This window comes from Danio rerio, chromosome 22, assembly GCF_052040795.2.
Source record: "Danio rerio strain M-AB ecotype USA chromosome 22, GRCz13ab, whole genome shotgun sequence".
Lineage (NCBI taxonomy): Eukaryota > Metazoa > Chordata > Actinopteri > Cypriniformes > Danionidae > Danio > Danio rerio.
In genome coordinates, this window is record NC_141042.1 from 15,769,424 (window position 1) to 15,792,197 (window position 22,774).

The following is a 22,774-nucleotide window of genomic DNA, read 5'->3' on the forward strand; positions in this document are numbered from 1 at the left end:
TATATATATATATATATATATATATATATATATATATATATATATTAATGTTAAAATATGCTTTAATATGCTTAAAATGCAGCCATTTTACTCTTATAAAAACATATCAAATTTATATAATATGTAATCAGTTAAAATGCATTTCATTTCATGAACTATAGAATTTATAAAATAATTAACTGTTTATTTTGTACTAATTTGAAAGCAAAATAATTGATATCTATTCAAATTACCAAGTCTATAATAAATGTATCTATACAAAATGTTATACACAAAACAATGAAATAATACAACATGAACTGTAAAATATCTATACATTAAAATCTATGTAAGAATTTTTATTTTCAAAATAATTTCTTTTTTATACGTTTTATATGTATTGACATTGACATTACGTATTTTTATACGTATTGATATTGACATTAACCTAGTTAAGCCTTTTAATGTCACTTTAAGCTGTTTAGAGATGTATTGAAAAAATCTTCTCTCCGTTAAACACAAACCCGCCAAAGCAGGTAGATTTTAGCTGTGGTGGGTTAGACAGACACTCCTACTAGCCACTTAGGCTGGTTGGAAATAATTTTTAAATTCTAAAAAGTTCTAAAAGGTTCACGAAACCGAGTACTTTTTTTTTTTTTTTTTGAGATTTTAACAGATTTGTGTTGAGCATTAGTTAAGACAATGTTAACACCTTTTAGCTTTATTTGGGGGGGCAAACTGTATAATTTTGAACTTTTGGAAGCTAATTTCAGATTCCGGGTTTAAAATGGTTTTTGGGGCAGGATCAAAATCGGCAACGTAGCACAAAACTGCAAGTGCAAAGATGACGTCCTATGAGAAGAGCCTGCTTCATAATTATTCATGACTGCGTGTGCTTTGACAAAAAAAAAAAGCGATGATTGTGCACCCACAGTACTGCAGCTCACAAGAGCTCAAGATTTTAAATTATATATATATATATATATATATATATATATATATATATATATATATATATATATATATATATATATATATATATATACAGTTGAAGTCAGAATTATTAGCCATCCTCAGTTATTAGCGCCTCTGTTTATTTTTTTCCCCAATTTCTGTTTAATGGAGGGAAGATTGTTTCAGCACATTTCTAAGCATAATAGTTTTAAAAAAATCTTTCTAATAACTGATTTATTTTATATTTATAAGATGACTGTAAATAATATTTTACTTGATATTTTTCAAGACACCTCTATACAGCTTAAAGTGACATTTAAAGGCTTAACTAGGTTAATAAGGTTAACTAGGCAGGTAAGGGTAATTAGGCAAGTTATTGTATAACAATGGTTTGCTCTGTAGATTATTAATAAAAAATTAGCTTAAAGGGGCTAATAATTTTGTCCAAAAAATGTTTTTTAAAAAATTAATAACTGCTTTTATTCTAGCCAAAATAAAACAAGTAAGACTTTCTCCAGAAGAAGAAATATTATCAGACATACTGTGAAAATTTCCTTGCTCTGTTAAAAATCATTTGGGAAATAATTAAAAAAATCAAAAAGGGGCTAATAATTCTGACTTTAACGGTATATCCTTTGGTAAGCACTTTTAATTATTCTTTTGACAGATTATTAACAGGTCTAATATTAACCATGTGCGCGTGATCATCCTTTCATGATCACTCATGGTAAGTTTTTTTTTACCTGCTTTTTACTTTTTTTTTGCTTTTTTTTTTTACAATAACATTACTTTAATATGGGATTAACTCGTCCTTTATGTGTAGCTAACTGGTGACATGGGACCTTTAGCCAGGACAGATAACTGTGAATATTTTAGATACATGACAATTGTTTTTTTTTTTTTTTTTTATTAAATAAAAAAACAACAGAGCTGTTATCAATAGTAACCTCTGAATTTGATTATTTTAGTATTGCTGGGGATTTTAATATTCACATTGATAATCCAGAAATCAATGCTGTAAAAGAACTGATGACTGTTTTTAACACTTTTGATCTGACTCAGCATGTTCAAGGACCCACACACAATCGTGGACACACTCTTGATCTACTTATAACTAAGGGTTTACACATTTCATCAACTGTTGTTAAGGATGTGGCACTATCTGATCATTTCTGTATCTTTTTTGATATATTGATCACTCCAGCTATTAAAGACAGATCTGTCTCTGTCAGAAAGAGATGCATAAATGAGAACACCAGTGAGCAGTTTATGAAGGCCATATCACTAGCACCAAGTATATCTGCAGATTCTGTTGATTCTCTCCTTGATTTGTTCAATTCTAAAATTGAGAATGTCATAAATGACATCGCTCCTGTTAAAGTCAAGAAGATGACTGGCAGGCAAAAGGGATCTTGGACAAGGTCACCGAGAGTACAAATGATGAAAAGACAGTGCAGAAAAGCTGAGCGTATGTGGAGAAAGACAAAACTAGTAGTCCATTATAACATCTATAAAGACAGTCTTCATGCCTTTAATATGGAACTAAACACTGCTAGACAGACTTTCTTTTCAAGCCTTATAAACAGCAACTTAAATAATGCTCGTACACTCTTTGCAACGATAGAGAGACTCTCAAACTCCCCCAGTCGGATTCCAAGTGAGCTCCTCTCTGAAAGCAAATGTAATGAGTTTGCTCATTTCTTCACTGATAAGATCAATAATATCAGAAAGGCAATCAGCTCATCCAATCAGCCAAGTTGTGTCGATATCAAACAAGCTCAACCAGAACTTAAGAAATCAGACATTATGTCTGATTTCATGGCAATTAACAGCAAAATCTTAGAAGAGACTGTGCAAGTTATGAAAACATCAACCTGCAGTCTTGACACGCTTCCCACATCATTCTTCAAAACGGTGTTTACCTGTTAAGAAATGGATCTTCTAAAAGTGGTAAATGCTTCACTTCTCTTAGGGATTTTTCCAACCTCACTTAGAACTGCAGTTGTTAAACCCCTCTTGAAGAAGAGCAACCTGGATAACACCCTATTGAGCAATTACAGGCCAATCTCAAATCTCCCTTTCGTTGGCAAAAACCAGGTTAACAAGTTCTTAAACTTCAGGGGGTGTTTAGACAATTTTCAATCTGGTTTCAGAGCACATCACAGTACAGAGAGCGCTCTTATAAAGATAATTAATGATATACGCCTAAATACAGATTCAGGTAAAATAACAGTGCTGGTATTGTTGGATCTCAGTGCTGCATTTGACACTGTCGATCACAGCATACTTTTGGATAGGCTGGAAAACTGGGTTGGGCTATCTGGCACGGTCCTCAAATGGTTTAGATCTTACCTTGAAGGTAGAGGTTACCATGTCAGTATAGGTGACCATAGGGCGAGGTGGACACCCATGAAGTGTGGAGTCCCACAAGGCTCGATTCTGGCACCTCTCCTGTTCAACCTTTACATGCTCCCACTGAGCCAAATAATGAGAAAGAACCAAATCTCCTACCACAGCTATGCTGATGACACTCAGATCTACCTAGCCTTACAGCCTAATGACTACAGCCCCATTGACACCCTCTGCCAATGCATTGATGAAATGAGCAATTGGATGTGCCAAAACTTTCTTCAGTTAAACAAAGAGAAAACTGAAATTATTGTGTTTGGAAACAAAGATGAGGTTCTCAAGGTAAATGCGTACCTTGGCACTAAAGGTCAAACGACAAAAAATAAGGTCAAGAATCTTGGTGTGACTCTGGAGTCAGATCTGAGTTTCAACAGTCATGTCAAAGCAGTCAGTAAATCAGCATACTATCATCTCAAAAACATAGCAAGAATCAGATGCTTTGTTTCTAGTGAAGATTTAGAAAAACTTGTTCATGCTTTTATCAGCAGCAGGGTGGATTGCTGGTCTTCCTAAAAAGACAGTCAGACAGTTGCAGCTCATCCAGAATGCTGCAGCCAGAATTCTAACCAGAACCAGAAAATCAGAGCACTTCACACCTGTCCTCAGGTCTTTACACTGGCTGCCAGTTACATTCAGAATAGATTTTAAAGTATTATTACTGGTCTATAAATCACTAAATGGCCTAGGACCTAAATACATCACAGATATGCTCACTCAATACAAACCTAACAGATCACTCAAATCTTTAGGATCATATAAACTAGAAGTTCCAAGAGTTCAGTCAAAGCAGGGTGAATCGGCTTTTAGCCACTATGCCCCCCGCTGCTGGAATCAGCTTCCAGAAATGATCAGATGTGCTCCAACATTAGGCACATTCAAATCAAGACTGAAAACACATCTGTTTAGCTGTGCCTTTACTGAATGAGCACTGTGCTGCGTCCGACAGATTGCACTATCATGTTTTTCTCTTCTTCTTCATTCTTTCATATCACATTTTACCTGTTTTTATGTTTTGTTTTGTTTTTATGCATTTTTATTATTTGTTTTTATTTTTTTGTTTCTTTTATTCTTGTTTATGTAAAGCACTTTGAATTACCATTGTGTATGAAATGTGCTATATAAATAAACTTGCCTTGCCTTGCCTATTATTATAACTTTTTTTTTTTTTTAGAAAATAACATTTTTGTTGAATTAAACATTGCATGTATACAGCCATATTTTGCTTGTTTTTTTTTTTTGTTTTTTTTTTTGGTCAAGAGATACATTTGGGTAATCCTTCATTTTGAGCTCTGAAAAGTCATGTAAAATAAAAAAATAAAATAAAAAGTGTGGCTAGTGAAAATGATGAGTGGCTAGTAATGTTGAAATTCTACTAGCCACAGTGGCTGGTGATCAAAAAAGTTAATGTCAAGCCCTGGTCATATGTTTGGAGTTTGTAAAAATGCCTCCCTTCAGTTGGTGACCACTCACTTTATTTTTCACAATTTAATCTTATCTTTACTAAATGTTATCTTTTTGAACTTTATTCAATGTGTTGTTTCATTCTTTGTCGCGATGTCAAAATGGGGGTTAGTCCAGGATCTGAATCAGGGTCCTCTTGGACGCTAAGCAAAATTCATACCCCAAGATTTGTGAGCCAGCTTTGACAAAACTCATGTTATTAAACTCACAAGTTGAGTTTGGGGATTGATTGTTTTATGATCACCACAAAATACTCTTTGACAGAGTATACATTTCTGACAAATACCAAGTCAAAACGGTGTCGAATTTGTATCATTTCAAAAGGACTTATTTTTCGTTTGAGGGCAGACCTTTTCTATTTTTCAAAGTAATGCACTGCAACAAAGCAACTATTCCTCTCACGCCACATACGACCAACGGACAGAAACACAATGATCCTAAGCTTACCCTGCACTCAGATAGAAAGGTCTGGTTAGAAGGCAGCACCCGTCTCAGGGTTTCTGAGTGGTGCTGAGAGGAGGGCGGTTCAGTGGAGATGAACCCTCAGCATAAGGGCCACTCGACCGCTCTCTCTGCTCCTGCATCAATTGATGGCAGCTCCACCACAAACGGCCCCTCAGAAGCAGGAGAGAATGCTTTCAGTGAGACGACCTGCTGTGAGCGCTTGTGTCTTCATTGAGCCCGCATTGATTTATCCATCGATCAGCTTGCTGGGGGTTCATGGCTGCGGGTTGAAGGCATATTGATTTCTAAGTGCTGCGGCAGCACATGGTTCGTCCATTTGAAGCGTGACATCACTAAGGTGGTTTTAATACACTTAGGTTTGGAAATAGATGACAGACTTAAAAAAATGGTCAGAAGAGAACTAGACCCCTGTCTGAGCCTGGTTTCTCCCAAGGTTTGTTCTCTGTGATCTATTGTTGAGCCCCACTAGAAGTTGAGTATCAGTAGCATGTAGACTAGAACTTGGACAGAAATAAAACAAAAGCTAAAAGATTATTTAGCAATCAAATTAAACATTTGTATTTACATAAAATGGACATAAATTGTTATTATTAACATTAACTATAATAATATGGAGTCAATCTAGCGCCATGAATGCAAACTTAAAGAAAGTTTTTCAAACAATTAAGAGTATTGAGCAAAAATAAAAATTTCATTTGAAAAATAAACATTTATTTTGCTAACAAAAAAACTGCAAATGGAAAAGTTGAGAAATAAAATAAAATTTGCAAACAAAAAAATGCGAAAAACTAAAAAAAGAAATCAAGCAGCAAAAAAGATAATAATAATTTGTAAGTAAATATATATATATATATATATATATATATATATATATATATATATATATATATATATATATATATATATATATACACACACACACAAATGAAGTCAGAATGATTAAATGTCAATTTTTTAAAGGGGGTTTAATATTTTTGATTTCAACTATTTACATTATATATTTATATATACCAAATATTTTAGTTGTTTTGTATTTTGCACTGCTTGATTTTTATTTGCAGTTCTTTTTTTGTTCGCAAATTTCATTTTTAATTCTCAACTTAATTTTCTCTTGCATTTTTTTTTTTTTTTGTTAAGCAAATAAATTTTAATTTCTCAAAAAAAATGCTTTGTGATTTTTGGAATATTAGCATTTATTTAATTGTTTTTGCTCAATACTTTATTTTTTTTATTTTGCAAGTATATATGGCCCTAGATTAACTCCATAATATTACATTTCAATAACAATGAAATAAAAACAGGTGAATAACATGAATATATTATTCATTAATATAACAAATAATATTTTGCAACATAAAGTACAATAAGGTTTACTATACATTAACTAACATTTTAACTGGAAGGAAACTACGGGATCTTAACATGCCTGTCAACATTGGGATGTGAATATAAGGGATACCACCACCCCACCATTTTTATTAATATTAATTATTATTTTTTGCAAAGAAATAAATAGCATACTTACTGTATACATTCAAAAAAGCGGCAAACAATTTAATGTTTAGCCTTTTAAAATTATTAGCTATTATAAAGAAATTGAATCAAATTACCAAATCTCATTAAGCTTTTCTTCACTGACTAACTTAAACATTCTGATTAACGAGCAGCGAATGAATCTCGCATTTAGATTTTTCGTTTGATCATATTAAATACGAGGTGTCACTTTAAAAACACACAGATAATATATCTATAATGAAAACATTTGATTGCTTTCCTAACTTTTTATGCTAATTTATGACTTAATTTGGTGTGTTTAAAAGAAAACTCACCAAGATCGACACGTTTAGATGTCTATTATTATTATTATTATTATTGTTATGATTATTACGTGTATAAGTCTGTTTAATGAGTTCGCATGTAACATTACAGAATTAATTTTAGAACCAGCGTCTATCTGACAGTCACACAACGCTACGTTTTACACTGTTTTAGGCATTAATAACATAATCCTGTCATTTTTATAATGAATTCAAAGTGTTTTCATGCCTAAATAAAATAAAAGCACAGAAAAGATTCACATTTAAGAGCAAGGGGCATCCCCTGGTGGTTTGGCGGTAGGGGTTGTGTATCGGGAGGATCGGCTCTTTAATGTTTACTGCCACCCTTCATAGAAAAACTAAAAATATGGCAGAAATACGGGAAAATACCTTTACGGGATAATAGCAGGATACAATTGTAAAATATGAGAGAATGCTAAGAAAAACGGGAGGGTTGGCAGGTATGTCTTGACGCTCAATACACAAATTATTTTATGAAAACATTTTCTTTGAGTTTTCTTTTTTTATTTTTAACCTCAAGTATGACCCAGACAACATGAAAATATATTCAGACAGCCATTAAGCATCCAGCGCTGGTGCACACACACGCATAAAAACTGTTATCAAGCAGCAGGTTGTGTTCATTGACCAACACTCACAACATCAAAATAACGCTCCCACTGACTGAACCTTCCTGCCCACATACGAGCCTGGCAAAGCAAAGCCATTTATTCTGAGACACTAAACTGAGAGAAAGCCGACAGACAGACAGGAGTATAATTACACAATCACCCTCATCCTCGTTCCCTCCGTCACCTCTGCTTTCTCTCCTGAACCTGCTGGATATCCTCTCTGAATGAGCAATTCCCCGCTGCTGGATGTCTTTACACACCTGCCTCTCAAAATGCGGCGTTCATTTCCATTTATCTGGCTTGTAAACAACATTTTCCAGCGTATTTAACTCTGAGGCTCAGAGAGTATCTCTAACGTTTACCTTACGTTCATTTCTCAAATATGATTGCAGTGCCAGTAGGATAACTCACAAAAGAATTAAAATTATTGAAACAACCCATTGTCCAGGTGTTGTGCTAAATTCTGACCCCCGGCTGATTATTATAATGATTAGGCATTATATCATTTTCTAAAAATGACAAAAACCTATTGAAATTTAGCATGCTATTCATTCATTCATTTTCTTTTCGGTTTAGTCCCTTTATTAATCTGGAGTCGCCACAGCAGAATGAACCACCTACTTATCCAGCATATGTTTATTTTACACAGCTATTCCCTTCCAGCTGCAACCCATCACTGGGAAACACACTCATTCACCCACATACACTATGGATAATTTACCTATACCACATGTTTTTGGACTTGTGGGGGAAGCCGAAGCACCTGAAGGAAACCCACACGAACACGGTGAGAACATGCAAACTCCACACAGAAACGCCAACTGACCCAGGCGAGGCTCGATCCAGTGACCTTCTTGTTGTGAGGTGAATGTGCTACCCACTGCAGCCTATTTATCATGCTAACTAAACGATAAACAAGCAATGCAAGAGTTGGAATGGGTTTTACCCATAGCGGTTCGAACTGTAGTTCTGGCGAATGACTAAAAAGTTATCAGTATTGATGAAAAACCGTACATTATAGTCAAACCATTCTTCTGCAATCTTACACCAAAAACGGAAATAAGGGCAGTATTAATAGCTTAAAATGTGGGAGAGCATTGGTATTATGTAATTGTATTGTACTGCAATATGAAACAATTTAATGCTGACGTTAAATCAAAAGTAATTCATAAATACTTGATAATTAAATGATTTAATGACAATAATTATTTATGTTTACAGCTGAATTAATTACAAAATAACTGTATAAAATGATAAAGTATGAAATGATAAAACATAAGATATAATTTGTACCCAGCTTAAATGTAAAATTAAAGTTACCAGAGGTAGAAAGAGAGACACAGGGGGAGGGAGAGACTGAGACAAATAGAGCAGGCCCAGAAGTTAGCCTGATTGCAGTAGAGTCAGACTCCAGAGGAGGAGAGGAGCTGAGCGGGAGAGCGCAGAGACAGAAAAGAGGGCAGGAAAAGAGACAGAGTTTTACACCTATTTTGTATCTTTCTTGACCATGTGACAAAAGCCCAAATGCAGAGACAGTCAAACTGACCAATAAACATGTGACCACATCGTAAAACCCCCAAAGTCCACACACCAGGCCCTGATCTTATCAGTATCTGCATTTGGAATTTGTGTGAGCCTTCTTTGGTTAAAAAGACATAGAAACAAATTCATATAATTTAGACTCTTACACAAGTAAATCATGTTTACTATGAGTTTCCTTCCCTTTAGTGAAGTCGGAATGCAGTCGGATATTTTGATTTTGGAAATTGTCATGCTTGTTGTCATGATAAACAAATCGTTAATAATTTAGGAAGAGTACATGTCAGCAGGAATTACAGCATGTTTCATATACTAAACAACATTTTTATTGTCGCAGTTCTACTCAACATGCTAAAGCCTCACACACACTACGAGCAACTCGCAGCGGCAAAGTGACCGTTCATTTTAATGAAGAATGAGCCACTTCTGGTAACCTCAGTCTACACCAGCAGCGACCATTGGCAACCAGGTGGGCGTAATGAGCGACGCAATAAAGTTGAGAATCGTTCAACTTCAGAGGTCATAGATCAAAAAGTAGAATGTGTGGAGAACTACAAATATTTGGGTACCGTTATTGACCAATCTTTTAACTTGGAGGCAAACTGTGATGCTGTGTGCAAGAAGGAGCATCAGTGCCTATATTGTCTTAGGAAACTATCACAGTTTCACATTGGCCCCAATATGCTTACTATTTTTTTTTTTATTATTATTATTGTGCCTTTTATTGAGTCTGTTCTATCCTTCACTCTGGTGGCATGGTTTGGAGGTCTGTCTCTCAAAAACAGGAATAGACTGAGCCCCTGTATAGTCCCTAGATTAAATCCCTGTATAGTAGGCAGCTTTTATGGATAGCCCAGAACATTAGTAGCTGTAGCTCTCATCCTCTGTCTAAGGAGTTTATCCTGCTCCCTTCGGGTTGAAGGTTTCAAATGCTTTTTAGTAGAACAAAACGGTTCAGGAATAGTTATGTCCCATCATCTTATCGCTCTGAATAAATTGTAATTTTTTTATAAGCTATAATTTGTATGTGTGTATGTGGGAATGTATATGTGTGATTTAGTTGTTTGTATCAAATGCCAAACTTTGCCGCAAAAAGAACCTACCTACGGGCACTAATAAAGTTAACTGACTAACTTCATGCAAATGAAGAGCGACTTTCTTGAGCCATTAGGAGCCCCAGTAGAGCTAACATGATCCTCTCTCAGCTTCCAGAGAGGTCGGTTGTATTCGTGCTGTATATACCTACACAAACCTGCATTTGAAGCTGGTGGCCACCCAGAGCGACAGGCAGCTACAAAGTCACTGCTGGTGTGAATGAGGCATAAGGCAGGGGTCTCAAATTGCCAGCCCTCCTCCCTCTGGCAGGCGTCAAAAATATAACTATACATTATATATATTATTTATTATATCTATAAAAATATAGATTCGGCCAACCAAAACATATTTTTGAACCTCTATCATTGTTGTGCAGTCGAGTCTAGCCACTTGTAGTTTCGACTCGCCATCTAGTCAACATTAATAGCACTGCATTCAGATTAGTTTTACTTTTATTTTCTCCTAGTGTATGGTTGAGAGTAACACCTATGCTTTTCCATTCTGGGGCTGATTTAAACGTAAAAATATATCTCAGTAAGTGCTCTATTTTTACTAAATCTCTATTTTTGTAAATATTCAAGGGTCATTTGATTATTATCAGTTTTATCCCACTTGTATTTTGTTGTACACAGTACGTTATCGTAATAGTAAAATCAATTTGCTAATATTTGATTTAAATGGTCTCATTTAATAGATTTTCCTCATTTACTTATTAAGATTTGAATTAAAAACTATGTACATTAGTAACATTGTACGGCTAGTTAAATTTACGTGTTAAAGTAAATGTGAATATGTACATACTTCCCCCCTCTTTGTTGGTTGTAGTTTTACAAACAAACAAACAAAAAAAGAAATATATTGAAATTAACAATTGCCAGTAAAGTCACTTAAGTAACCCAAACTGCTCTCTGCTGTTCTTACACTATCGGGACAATACAATTGATTTGGACAGAATATTAATTAGCATGCCTATTATTTGTAGTATTGTCATAGCAATTTAAACTCCCGCTTCAATATGTACAACAAGAAACCAAAAGCTAGAGTTTTGACTGCATATACTCTGTGGAAGAATGACTGAGTGTGTGTCTAATGCTCAGCCACACACACACACACACACACACACACACACACACACAACAACAACAACCACAGATATATTCCAGCAGCTGATGTGTGACACAATAAACGAGCTGATTTGCATTATCACAGGGGACAGATAAAGCTTGAAATAAAAAAATCATATCTGTTGCCAAGATGCATCAATTACGTCAGGTTTCCACTTTTTCCATGTGCTTGAATGTTAAAATGGCCCTCCTTTGAATTGACAGTCACTGAAATGGTCCCCTGCAAGTTTGAGTTTAAGACCCCTGTGCTAAGAGGTCAAGAAAGCATCCGAGTTTGTGATATATTTGCTTCTTCCAGAACATTTTCTGTCTAAATGTGGTTAAATCTACATTAGGGTCATTTATATAATGTAGGCCTATCACATGCACAATTTAAAAAACAAAGTGTAAGTTAATGTGCTTATGTGCTATGTGAAATTGGGGGGCAACAATCTTTGACTACTGGTGTTAAAATCTATCATTATAAAAAAAATAAAAAATAAACACATTGGCATGATGATGAAAAAAGTGTGACTTAAGCATAAGATGGTTAAGGATGTGCATGTAAACTGACTTATTAAAGAATTCTCTGCTTACTTTACAATATCCTGTTTTTTTTCCGGAAGATCATTAACAACTTTTAAATCGAAGCTGCTACCCCTACTGGTAGACGTCATAATTACACAAATAAATATAGTAAACGCATTCATTTACTTTGTCACAAATGACAATGCTTTATTTAATTTAAAGAATTCTTCAAAGCATTAAGTTCTTGTGGTGCTATGGTTGCATTATATAACTCTTTGCATCTGACAACAACACTAATAAAGCAGCGTGTTTGAGCTTTTATCATCTCTAGCTGCTTTTATGGCCTCACAGATCAGGCGGTGAGCAGACTGCAGAAAATTAGACTGCAGATCTGGGTCGGCTTGATTTGGTCTGCTGAATTTCTACAGATCACAGGTGGGCATTAAGACTTATGGGGCTGAAAGAAAACTTTGCAAATGCGATACTTAAAGGGATAGTTCAGCCCAAAAGTTCTGCCATCATATATTCATCTTCCACTTGTTCTAAACCTGTTTAAGTTTCTTTCTTCTGGTGAATATGAAGATATTTTGAAGAATGTTGGGGAAAAAGTGTGAGTAAATTTAGCATTTCAGGGTAAATAAACCCTTAAACAAAGAAAAAAAAACATGGCACCCATCGACTTGCATATTCTCTTAAAAGAAATGGTTCCATGCACTCTCGGAAATAAAGTGAGCTGTCATTGGGGTGGTATCTTTTCAAAAGGTAGACGTTTGTACTTAAAGGGTTCATATTGGTACCTCAAAAGTATATATCAGTACTTTAAACACTTTTGTACTTTTTAGGTACTAATATATGTACCCTTGAGGAATTAATATGGACCCTTTAGGTATAAATTTGTACCTTTGGAAACGGTACCACCCCAGTGACAGCTTGCGTACCTTTACTTCTGAGAGTGTATAGAACCTCAAAGAACCATATTTTAGAGTAAAGAAAAAAATATATATGGAAAGCAGTAGACACCAGCTATCAGCATTGTCTTAAATATCTTTGGTTAAACTCTCCCTTTAATATTGTTTGTTCAGATCTACCAAACCACTTAAAACTACATTATAACTAAATATAAAATGCATGCCAAACTGTTGTGTTTATATTTATTGTCATTTTTAGCAAAAGCTCTAATAAAGTGCTAGGTTTTTTTCAAACCAATTTAGGGTAAATATGGACAAAACCAACTGCTGTGTTTATTTATTTATTTTTAAATAAAGTTTAAGACCAAATTAAACCTAACCTTTGGGAAAATGTGTGTTAGATATAAAAATAAATTAATTAATAAAAAAAATTATATATCAATATATATATATAAGTAATTTAAAAAAATTTATAAACAATTTGCTTTAGTGAAATTCAGACTCAAACGTCAAATAAGTCACCTGCTGAACAGAGTAGTACAATGACAAATAACCAAAAACAATCAATAAAACAAACTACTAAGCAAACAATATTAATTACATTTTTAACAACTCAATTTAAAACACCAAAGGCAATGCAACATGTGATCACAGAGTACTCAAACGTTCATTAAACTCCTTCTAAAATTTAAACCAAGATGAACAAACAAAAAGTGAAGATTTCAAATGTTTTGACTCCTCCAGCCCAAACATAAGCCCTTTATTTGAGAATAAACCACCAGCAGACATAACAAAATAAACCAAACTTACCCAGGAGAAATTCTGTGACTGGATAAGCCTTGTGTTGTATGATCCAAATTTGAATTGTGCTAGTTTGCTTGATGGTATTTTCACGTTTCTCAAGTCCAAACAGACTGGTTCTATCAATTGATTTTTAGTCTGTCTTAAAGGGCCAGTGCCCAGCTCAAGCCAAAGCCTTGTCTTAAAGGGGCAATGCATGTTTATTTACAGTACCTGTCCAGTGTAATGCAAGTTAAAATTCAATGCCCTAGCAACCATCTAGTAATACCTGTTGTAAAAATACAACCACATAGGACATTAATTTGCCATGAAAATAAATCGTAAACTCCATACAGAAAATAATCTTTATTTAACTAACACTGTATGGAAACGCATTTTAGTGGATAACCACTGAAGTGCTTCATGTAAATCATAAATTAAAAACATATTACAGTAATCGAAATGTGTACAGTGCAAAAGGTGTAAAATACAGTGAAACAAATATAATTTGATTTTAAATTGATACACAAGTAAACAAACTAATTCATAATATAAGTAGTTAGTTTCATTTTTTTACAATTAAACAGTGCATTGACAAATATGTGGTATTTATTCAGGACTCTTCTTAAGCGTATTTATGATCAAGGAATCAAATGACCATATAACACCTAAAAAATGTGCAACGTGTAGACAGAAGTTACACTTCTATTTTAACATTTAAACACCAATAATGGCTCATTAAAACATCAAGGTTTTTCTGTTTCTTTCGGTGCATTATTTGTTGGCTCGTCTACCCTTACAACATGTCTTTTTGGAAATTCATGCCATGATCTTTTCACATAATACATGATCATTGTCCATTTAGCTCAGTGCATCACATGTTGATTCCATGACAAGGCACTTTTGAGTGCAACTGGGCACCAACTTGTTGTAGGGTATAGAAGACAGTGAACTGTCCTGAACCTGAAAGATATCAGAACAACATTAGCCAAAAAAATTTTTTAAATCTTATGCTGTGTTCGCACCCAACGCGGAGCACGTGGATAAATCTCACTATTTGCTTGTAAATAGACACGTGAACATTTGAGTTTACTTGCTTTATTCTCGCGCCAAAATCTGCTTCATTCGCGCTTCAAATTCACTTCAGATCAAAGGCGTACTTACGTGATGGGCAGGGCTTCTGTCTGCTCGGTGCCTGTAGCTTCATTGCTAAATGGCTAACATGGATTTTATTAAGAAAATATTTGTTTATGTGCTTTATGAAGGCTGAAAAACAGTGTAGATTTGTTTGGACCAGTGTCTGAGTCCACTAGATCCTTTTAGAGGTGCACCCAGCTCTGTGAACTCATAAACTCCTCTAGAAACTTAACCTGGATGATTGAAGCTTTCAGCTGTGCTTCTGACTGAGCTGAGCCCAGTTTGATGAACTGTTGTCGGTGTGTGCAAGAGGATTTTCCCCCAGGACACCAACAACAGGTGCTACATCATAATCACGCCCCCAAAAGAGCAAACTCCTGATTGGTTAACGTGGTGCGAATGTCCGCTGAAGTTCAGATTTTTAAACTCGAGCGTCGTTTAAGCGCGTCAAACGTGCAAAATGCTCAATTCGCACCACGCCATTTGCGCATATTGCGTCATTCGCACCTCGCCATTTGAGCCGTGCCATTCACGTAATTCGCGCCATTTGTATAATTCTCACCATTTTCGTGTATCGCGCTGCAGGATGTCTATTCGTGCCTTTGCATTGACTTAACATGTAAATCACTCGAGCTTGACGCTTCTTCCACATCTGGTGTGCACACAGCATTAAAGAATTCAAATTGAAAATGAACTTCCATACTGTGTGTAACACAGCACGTGAATGAAAATATACAGCTGAGGTTTAATTCTGAAAGTGCACCGTGTTTAAAACTATTGATTCTTCAACAAAATAGTCTACTCAGAGTCAAATAAATGAATTGTGTTGGCTTCAGATCTTTTGCCTGAACGCATCAATGTCAATACCGTTCATCACCAAATAAGAAGTGCGGGATACGGTAAAACGTGAACACTCATCATGACGCGAAGATAACGACAGATGGAGATTTGGCTGTGGGGAATAAACGGTTCATTTTCACAACAACACCACAGCATAGCCAACGGTGTGCAGTTTGTTCCTTTCAATATTCTGATGATTTATACAATAACCTAAGTTGCAACGCAGGACTCATCGACTATTTGCTTTTGAAAGAAGGAGCAGCAGAGACTATTATGTATAGGACTTTGTCAGTCTTTGACAGAGACTTTGTCAGTAACTGTTACAAATCATATGGACCAGTTTCTTCTTCCTCCTTTTATAATGCAAAATAGGGGCTCTTTAAAACGCTTCATATTCATGGTTTACGATTAGTTTTAACATTGGCAGAATAATTAATCTAAACTTAAACAGGAACCAAACCTTTCTCAGGTCTCAAACACAAGTATGCTTTCAGTAAAAAAAAAAAAATGTGTTTGGCAATAAATACAGACATATTTATTCAGATTAAGCAGATTAAGATGTACGAGGAAGTGCTTTTAAACCGCCCGCAAGATATGTCTGCTCACAAAGTGTGCATAAGCATGGATTTATGGCGATAACAGAAAACGCCTGGATCTTTAATGCTAACACAGGCAGAAAGATGTGTGAGGAGATACTGATCTGACTGCGCTAAGCATATTTTACAGATCAACACAAATATTAGCATGAAATTAGATTTCAGGAACGTTAGTCGAAGGATGACTTTACCTCAGATAAACTGATCGTTTCTCTTGAAAGAACAATAGAAAGTAGTGTTAGCGGCGACATGCGTCATCTTAGTCATAAATAGAAAATCTGTATGAACAGGGCATGTGTGTGGGAGTGCGAAGGTGTGTGTGTGTGACTAACCTGGACGGATCTTCATCTTTGGTAAAAACTCCTTTTAATTCAACACTGTTCATTTTACTCTCAAACCATCCGTAGCTTAGAGTCACCTACAGTGTCAAGAGGATGAGAAACAGAGGAGGAACCAAAAACCTGCTGTTAGCATCACATAACTAATATGGTTTCAGCAAGCCATCTCATTCCAGTGAATGCATAATCTGTTTTGGCAGTTAAAATATTAGCTTCTTGTTCTTTAAGCTGGAATAACAGCATCCAGTTCTTAGAAAGTAATAGCATCCAGTTTCTTGAGGTAAATTATAACCATCCAGTTCTCCGAGGTAAAACATTAGCATCCAGATTTTTAAAAACTATTTATAAAATATAGCATCCAGTTTCTGGGGTGGATATTTTGATATTATTTTAGTTATTAGCATCAAGTTTTTTATATGTTTTCAGTTATTTTGTGGACAAAACAGGCAAAATGTTAGCATAATGTTTAATATTAGCATTCAATTCAAAACAGCATCCAGTATTTTGAACTGAAATATAAGCATCTGATTTTCTGAGGTAAATAGGTAACACTTTATTTTGATGGTCCATTTGAGTATTAGTAGACTGTCTGCTTAATATCTGTTGATACTGCTCCTTCAACAGACATTTAACTGACTATAAGAAACTTTGCAAGTACATGTCAACTTACCCTAATTCTAACTCCAACCCTAACCCCAACCTGACAGTCTACTTATAATCTAATGAGAACTACTTGGGAGGTGGGTACAATGTAACTTAATTCAACAAACGGACCATCAAAATAAAGTGTGACCAAAAATTACTATCCAGTGAAGTAAAATAGTTTGATATTATCTGAGGTAGCAGCCAGTTCTCTAAACCAAAATATAGCATCCAGTTTCTGAGGTAGACTGTTTTGATATTATTTGAGTTATAATATTAGCATGAAGTGCTTAAAGTATAATATTGGAATATGTTTACAGTTATTTTGAGGACAAAACAACATTGCTTTTCAAAGTAAAACGTTAGCATTACATTTAGTATTAGCATTCAATTCAAAACAGCATCCAGTGTTGAAATTAAATAAAAGGTTCTGATTTTCTGAGGTAAAATATTACTATCCAGTACTTTGGGGTAAGTTTGCCCATAATATCTAAGGTAGCATCCAGTTCTCTAAACCAACATATTAGCATCCATTTTTTGAAATGGCTATTTTGAGGTCAAATATTAGCATCCAGTTCTTTAAAGTAAAATATTGGTAGAATTTATGTTTTCAGTTATTTTGAGGAAAATATAGCAGTGTTTTAAGTAAAATGTCCAGTTCAATATTAGCATCCAATTCAAAGCATCTAGATTTTGGAACTGAAATACAAGCATCTTTCATAAAATATTTTTATCCAGTTCATTGAGCTAAAATAGTTTCACATTATCTGAGGTAGCATCCAGTTCTGTAAACCAAAATATTAGTATCCAGTTTCTGAGGTAGACTATTTTGATACTATTTGAGTTATAATATTAGCATCAAGTGCTTAAAGTATAATATTGGTATATGTTTTCAGTTATTTTGAGGACAAAACAGCATTGTTAAATGTAAAACGTTAGCATCACGTTTAATATTAGCATTCAGTTTAAATTAGCATCCCATATTTTGAACTGAAATATAAGCGTCTGATTTTCTGAGGTAAAATATTACTATCCATTTCTTTGAGATAAAAAAAACTTGGTGTTATCTCAAGTTGCATCCAATTCTCTAAACCAAAATATTAGTATCCAGATTCTGAGGTAGACTGTTTTGATATTATTTGCGCTATAATGTTAGCATCAAGTGCTCAAAAATATAATATTGCAATATGTTTTCTGCTATTATGAGGACAAAACAGCATTTTTTTAGGTAAAACATTTATACATGTTTAATATTAGCATTCAATTCAAAACAGCATCTAGTATTTTGAATTTAAATCTGAGGTAAAATATTACTATCCAGTTCTATGACATAAAATAGTTTGACGTTATCTGAGGTAGCATCCACAGACCAAAATATTAGCATCCAGTTTCTGAGACGGCTATTTTCAAGGTTATTTGAGGTCAAATATTAGCATCCATTTCTTTAAAGTAAAAAATTAGTAAAATTTATGTTTTCAGTTATTTTGAGGAATATATAGCATCCAATTGTTTTAAGTAAAATGTTAGCATCCAGTTCAATATTAGCATCTAATTCGAAGAATCCAGATATTGGAATTGAAATATAAACATCTTCTTTTCTGAGGTAAAATATTGCTACACATTGTTCAAGCATTCCGTCTTCTGGGGTAAAATATATGTATTCAATGAGGTAAAATAGTAGCATTTCTGATGTAATGTAGTTGCATCCAGCCCTGCGAGGTAAATAACTAACATCCAATTTTTTTTAACAGCTGGCTGAATACTGCAAACTAAATGTGACTATTTTGATTATTAAACTTGCTACATGCTAATTTGCTGGAAGTCCTTAACTGAGAGTGATTGTTAGCACCTTGCTACATGTTTGCTAAGGTAAACAGTAGATTTCAAGATATGTGCTTTAAATGGTAACTAAAGTAATTAAAGTGACTGCTTATTAATAAAAAAACATTATTCTTCTCAACAGTTGTGCTAGTTACAGTATGCTAAAAGACATTTCTTGCCTGATCAACTGATTGCTAGCACTTTGCTAGGTGTTTGGCGAAGTATTTTACTATTGGTTGCTAGCTAGGTTGTTGAAGGTATCCTAGGGGGTTGATATGGCATTTCTAGCTGGTTGCTTATTAGCTTAAGTCAAAAAATACCTTGGGAATTATAATTCAAATCTCTTTTTTAACAATTAGATTGGTCTAAACTATCTAACTAACTTGAATATAAGCACTAATACTAATAACCAACAAAAAATAAGGTAAAAATTGCAACCATCTCACCTGTTTTGGAATATCGCTGGGGGACAGAAGGAGTAGGTTTTCTAAATGAGAGTGAAACATATTGCTATGGATCATCGAGATGCCCAGTCGCCTCTCAACTATAAAACCCACGGTACAGTCATCAGGCAACATTATCACAGCAGATGTTTGTTCAAACCTGGGACCACTGCAAATAGAGGTAAACATATTCTGAATTTATGACTTGTAGAAACCACCAAAATGCCTTTCGTGATGAGGGCACATGTACTAACATATGCGTGAAATTGCTTCAGAATCAAATGCTGAATCAGGACCTCACCTTGCCCAGGGTGCCATCCTTTCTGCCAGGTTCCTGCTCAGGCAGAAACCAGCCCCTCCTGTAGCAAACCAGAAATGGACATCCCTCTGCAACAGAATAAAAAGAAAGCGTACTTTAACCTTAGCATATTGAGTGGCAGTCATGCAGTGGCTCTGAATATACATTTTATAAAGTTATTCAAATTATAAGTATCAAGTCCTAAAACAATTATGTGCAGAGTGATTAATGGCCTGAAGTTCAGTCGGTCAGAGTGCAATAGTGGTACATGTGTAGACTCGCTGACATTGTGAGTAAAACCCTCGCCTAAAGCAAGAATTTCAGCAACAAGAGATGAAGAGTCACACAAAAGCAGGTCATTTATAAATGTGAATCACTTCCACTACATCAAATACCTGAATTACATGATATTATATTATATACATGGAACTGTTTTACATTAAAAAAATTAATAATTCATTAGCGCAGTTACAGATTCAATGATTCACTTATACAACAGTGTTTTTTTTTCCTATAATAAATGAATGGTTTTGAACAGATTATTTGAGTGAATGATGCAAGAGTTCTCATGTTTGAAAGATGTGTAAACTAATTTGTTAATATATACTATTCTAATAATTTATATGGTTTTGATAAAAATTGCTGAGTGATTCACTGACTAAGCCATAAAGAGTCTACTGGTAATTTCTGAATGAGTATGTCCTTTTAAACTAACCTTAAATCTATTCGTTGACTCACTTTTTAAAAAAAAACACATTGAAGATGTTATTTTCCAATACCTGCTAGTGAAACATGTAACTATTTTCAAATATGATTAAATTTACACCACTAAGACTATGAGCAAATTACTTGGATTAATATAAACAACTTAAAGTGCCACATATAAATATATAATATATAAGCATACGCTTTCGTTGCGTTTAAGGAGGAAACACTTCAAACTTAATGAAACATTGGAGGGCTCATACTGAAAGGCAGAGTAATGTGCTGTCTTTGACTGCTCACGACTTCATTTGGCACTTTCTGAGTAGATTTATATAAGACACCAATACTCAGATTTTAATATGATTAAGATAATACTCTTATTCAGAGTCTACCATGTAAGCAGCGATTTTTGATTACCTTAAAGGACCACCAAGTCACGAAATGCAGAGGTTTTTCTTTCCATTTGCCATGCGGTATCAAATTCCATTTAAAATTATAAAAATTCCATTAAAACAGAAGTCGAATGTTAAAAATGAAACACCCGAAATTGCATAAAACTCTGGAGAGCCTGGTGATGCAACATTAATAGGTTTTATACTGAAATGTGTCTTCAAAAAGTGCTTTGTTGGTCTTATCCATATTTCCAACCCGGGCTCATTGTGGAAACCTAGCCCTGCGGACGTTTTTGCGGACTGCAATTTACGTCCCGGGAGGTACGTATTCGAGCGGTTTTTGTTTTCGCGGATCTGCGAGAGGCCGCTGTGCGCGTTTTTTCGCGTCTCGGGCGCCTCTCGGGAGCGCGCGCCGTTCGGGCCCGCGCCGTTTTTGTGCGAAAAGCCGCGGGATTGGCCGACTCAGCCGCCCTCCTCTTCCTCCTCCTCCTCCTCCTCCTTCCCTAAACCCGAGCGACGGTTCACAAAAGCCTTCCAGAAAAAAAAAAAAAAGCAAAAGCCCTCGTCCTCGATTTCGACCGCGTTTTCGGATCCCGCTGCGTTCTCGCCCATATTTTTCGGATTCTGTTTTTCGTCTCACCTGATTTACGGAACCGCTGTTTCCCGGACTCGATCCCGGTCGTCGTCCCCGCGGCCGGCTCCTCCTCCGGGGCCTCCGCTCCGCCGACGCAACGCTGTGAGCTAAGCGGACAAACTGGTTGCATCGGGAAAGCCCTCCACTCGGAGGCGAGTTGTCGGCCGGCGAGTGCGAAGAGAAGGGGCGGCAGCGCCCCGCAGCGCCCCGCAGCGTTAGCTCGAAAAAAATTAAACGCGGCCTTACGTACCTCCGGCCACGTAAATCGCGGTCTCCAGAAACGTCCGCAGGGCTACTATTCCAGAATGAGCTTGGGTTGCATATTTCTTTGCATGTTGAACACACATCAAACACAAAAAATAACCTGCAACTGCGTTAATTGCGTACATTTTTTTTAACGTGTTCAATATTTAAAATTAATCGCATGCGTTAATGGACTAATTTTGACAGCACTAATATATATATATATATATATATATATATATATATATATATATATATATATATATATATATATATATATTCTTCATCCTTTTATTGGTTTCCTGCATGTGGTTGTGACCCTCAAGCTTCTCCACAGCCATTTCTGTTCTCTCATTCTTTTAACCATATTGTTTCCCTGTAGGGAACTGTTGCCCGTCCAGCCAAACCTATAAATGTGCACATAAACAACACAGAGGACACACAGAGAGGCAGATAGGCTGGATCTTGCTGTGTTAACCGGAACAAAAGTAGTTTAGATTCAAACGCCTCTGAGTATCAAACTGAGAAACAGCAATGAGAGGTTGCAGTGTTATATACACAGATACACACAAAAAGTCTGAACTTTGATCTCAGAAATGCAGCATCTTCAGGGTTGTTCATAGGCCACTGTAGTGAGTATGTTTTAAAAGTGGTGCACAGACAGACAAACAATGAACTGTCATCCAGCTGTGCATTGTCCAGGGAGGAGAGGACCACAGTATAACAAATCACAAGCATCTACAACAGTGGTGACCAGGCCAGTGTTTCACAGCACACAGTTCTACTGCCCAATCCCAATTCTATTTTTGTAATTAATTAATTGGGACTACTGATCACGAAATTTAGCTGGGTTTTTTATTTATTCATTTATTTTTAACGAACGCAGTTATGAATATATTAAAACATATGTTTGTTTGTCGTAAAAATTCATAATAATGACAAAAAATACTAATTTGTGGATCACCTTACTTCCGGGTTCGTTGTGGCAGGTGTATTCTGGGAAATTTTCTTACCC

The 22,774-nt window shown here is 35.3% G+C and overlaps 2 protein-coding genes across 2 annotated transcripts in view; both read right to left on the reverse strand.

The window, feature by feature from the left end:
- The window catches only part of elfn2a (extracellular leucine-rich repeat and fibronectin type III domain containing 2a), a 245,415-nt gene extending 231,606 nt beyond the window's left edge, over positions 1–13,809 (reverse strand). Inside the window, exon 1 of the mRNA XM_087302269.1 lies at positions 13,701–13,809. The gene's annotated coding sequence lies outside the window, so the exon portion shown is untranslated. The remainder of the gene's footprint in view (positions 1–13,700) is intronic.
- Positions 13,810–14,021: 212 nt separating this feature from the next.
- The window catches only part of mfng (MFNG O-fucosylpeptide 3-beta-N-acetylglucosaminyltransferase), a 30,660-nt gene continuing 21,907 nt past the window's right edge, over positions 14,022–22,774 (reverse strand). The window contains 4 exon segments of the mRNA NM_001007788.1: positions 14,022–14,633; positions 16,576–16,661; positions 19,491–19,656; positions 19,789–19,874. Coding sequence (NP_001007789.1) covers positions 14,537–14,633; positions 16,576–16,661; positions 19,491–19,656; positions 19,789–19,874 — 435 coding nt within the window. The 3' untranslated portion in view covers positions 14,022–14,536.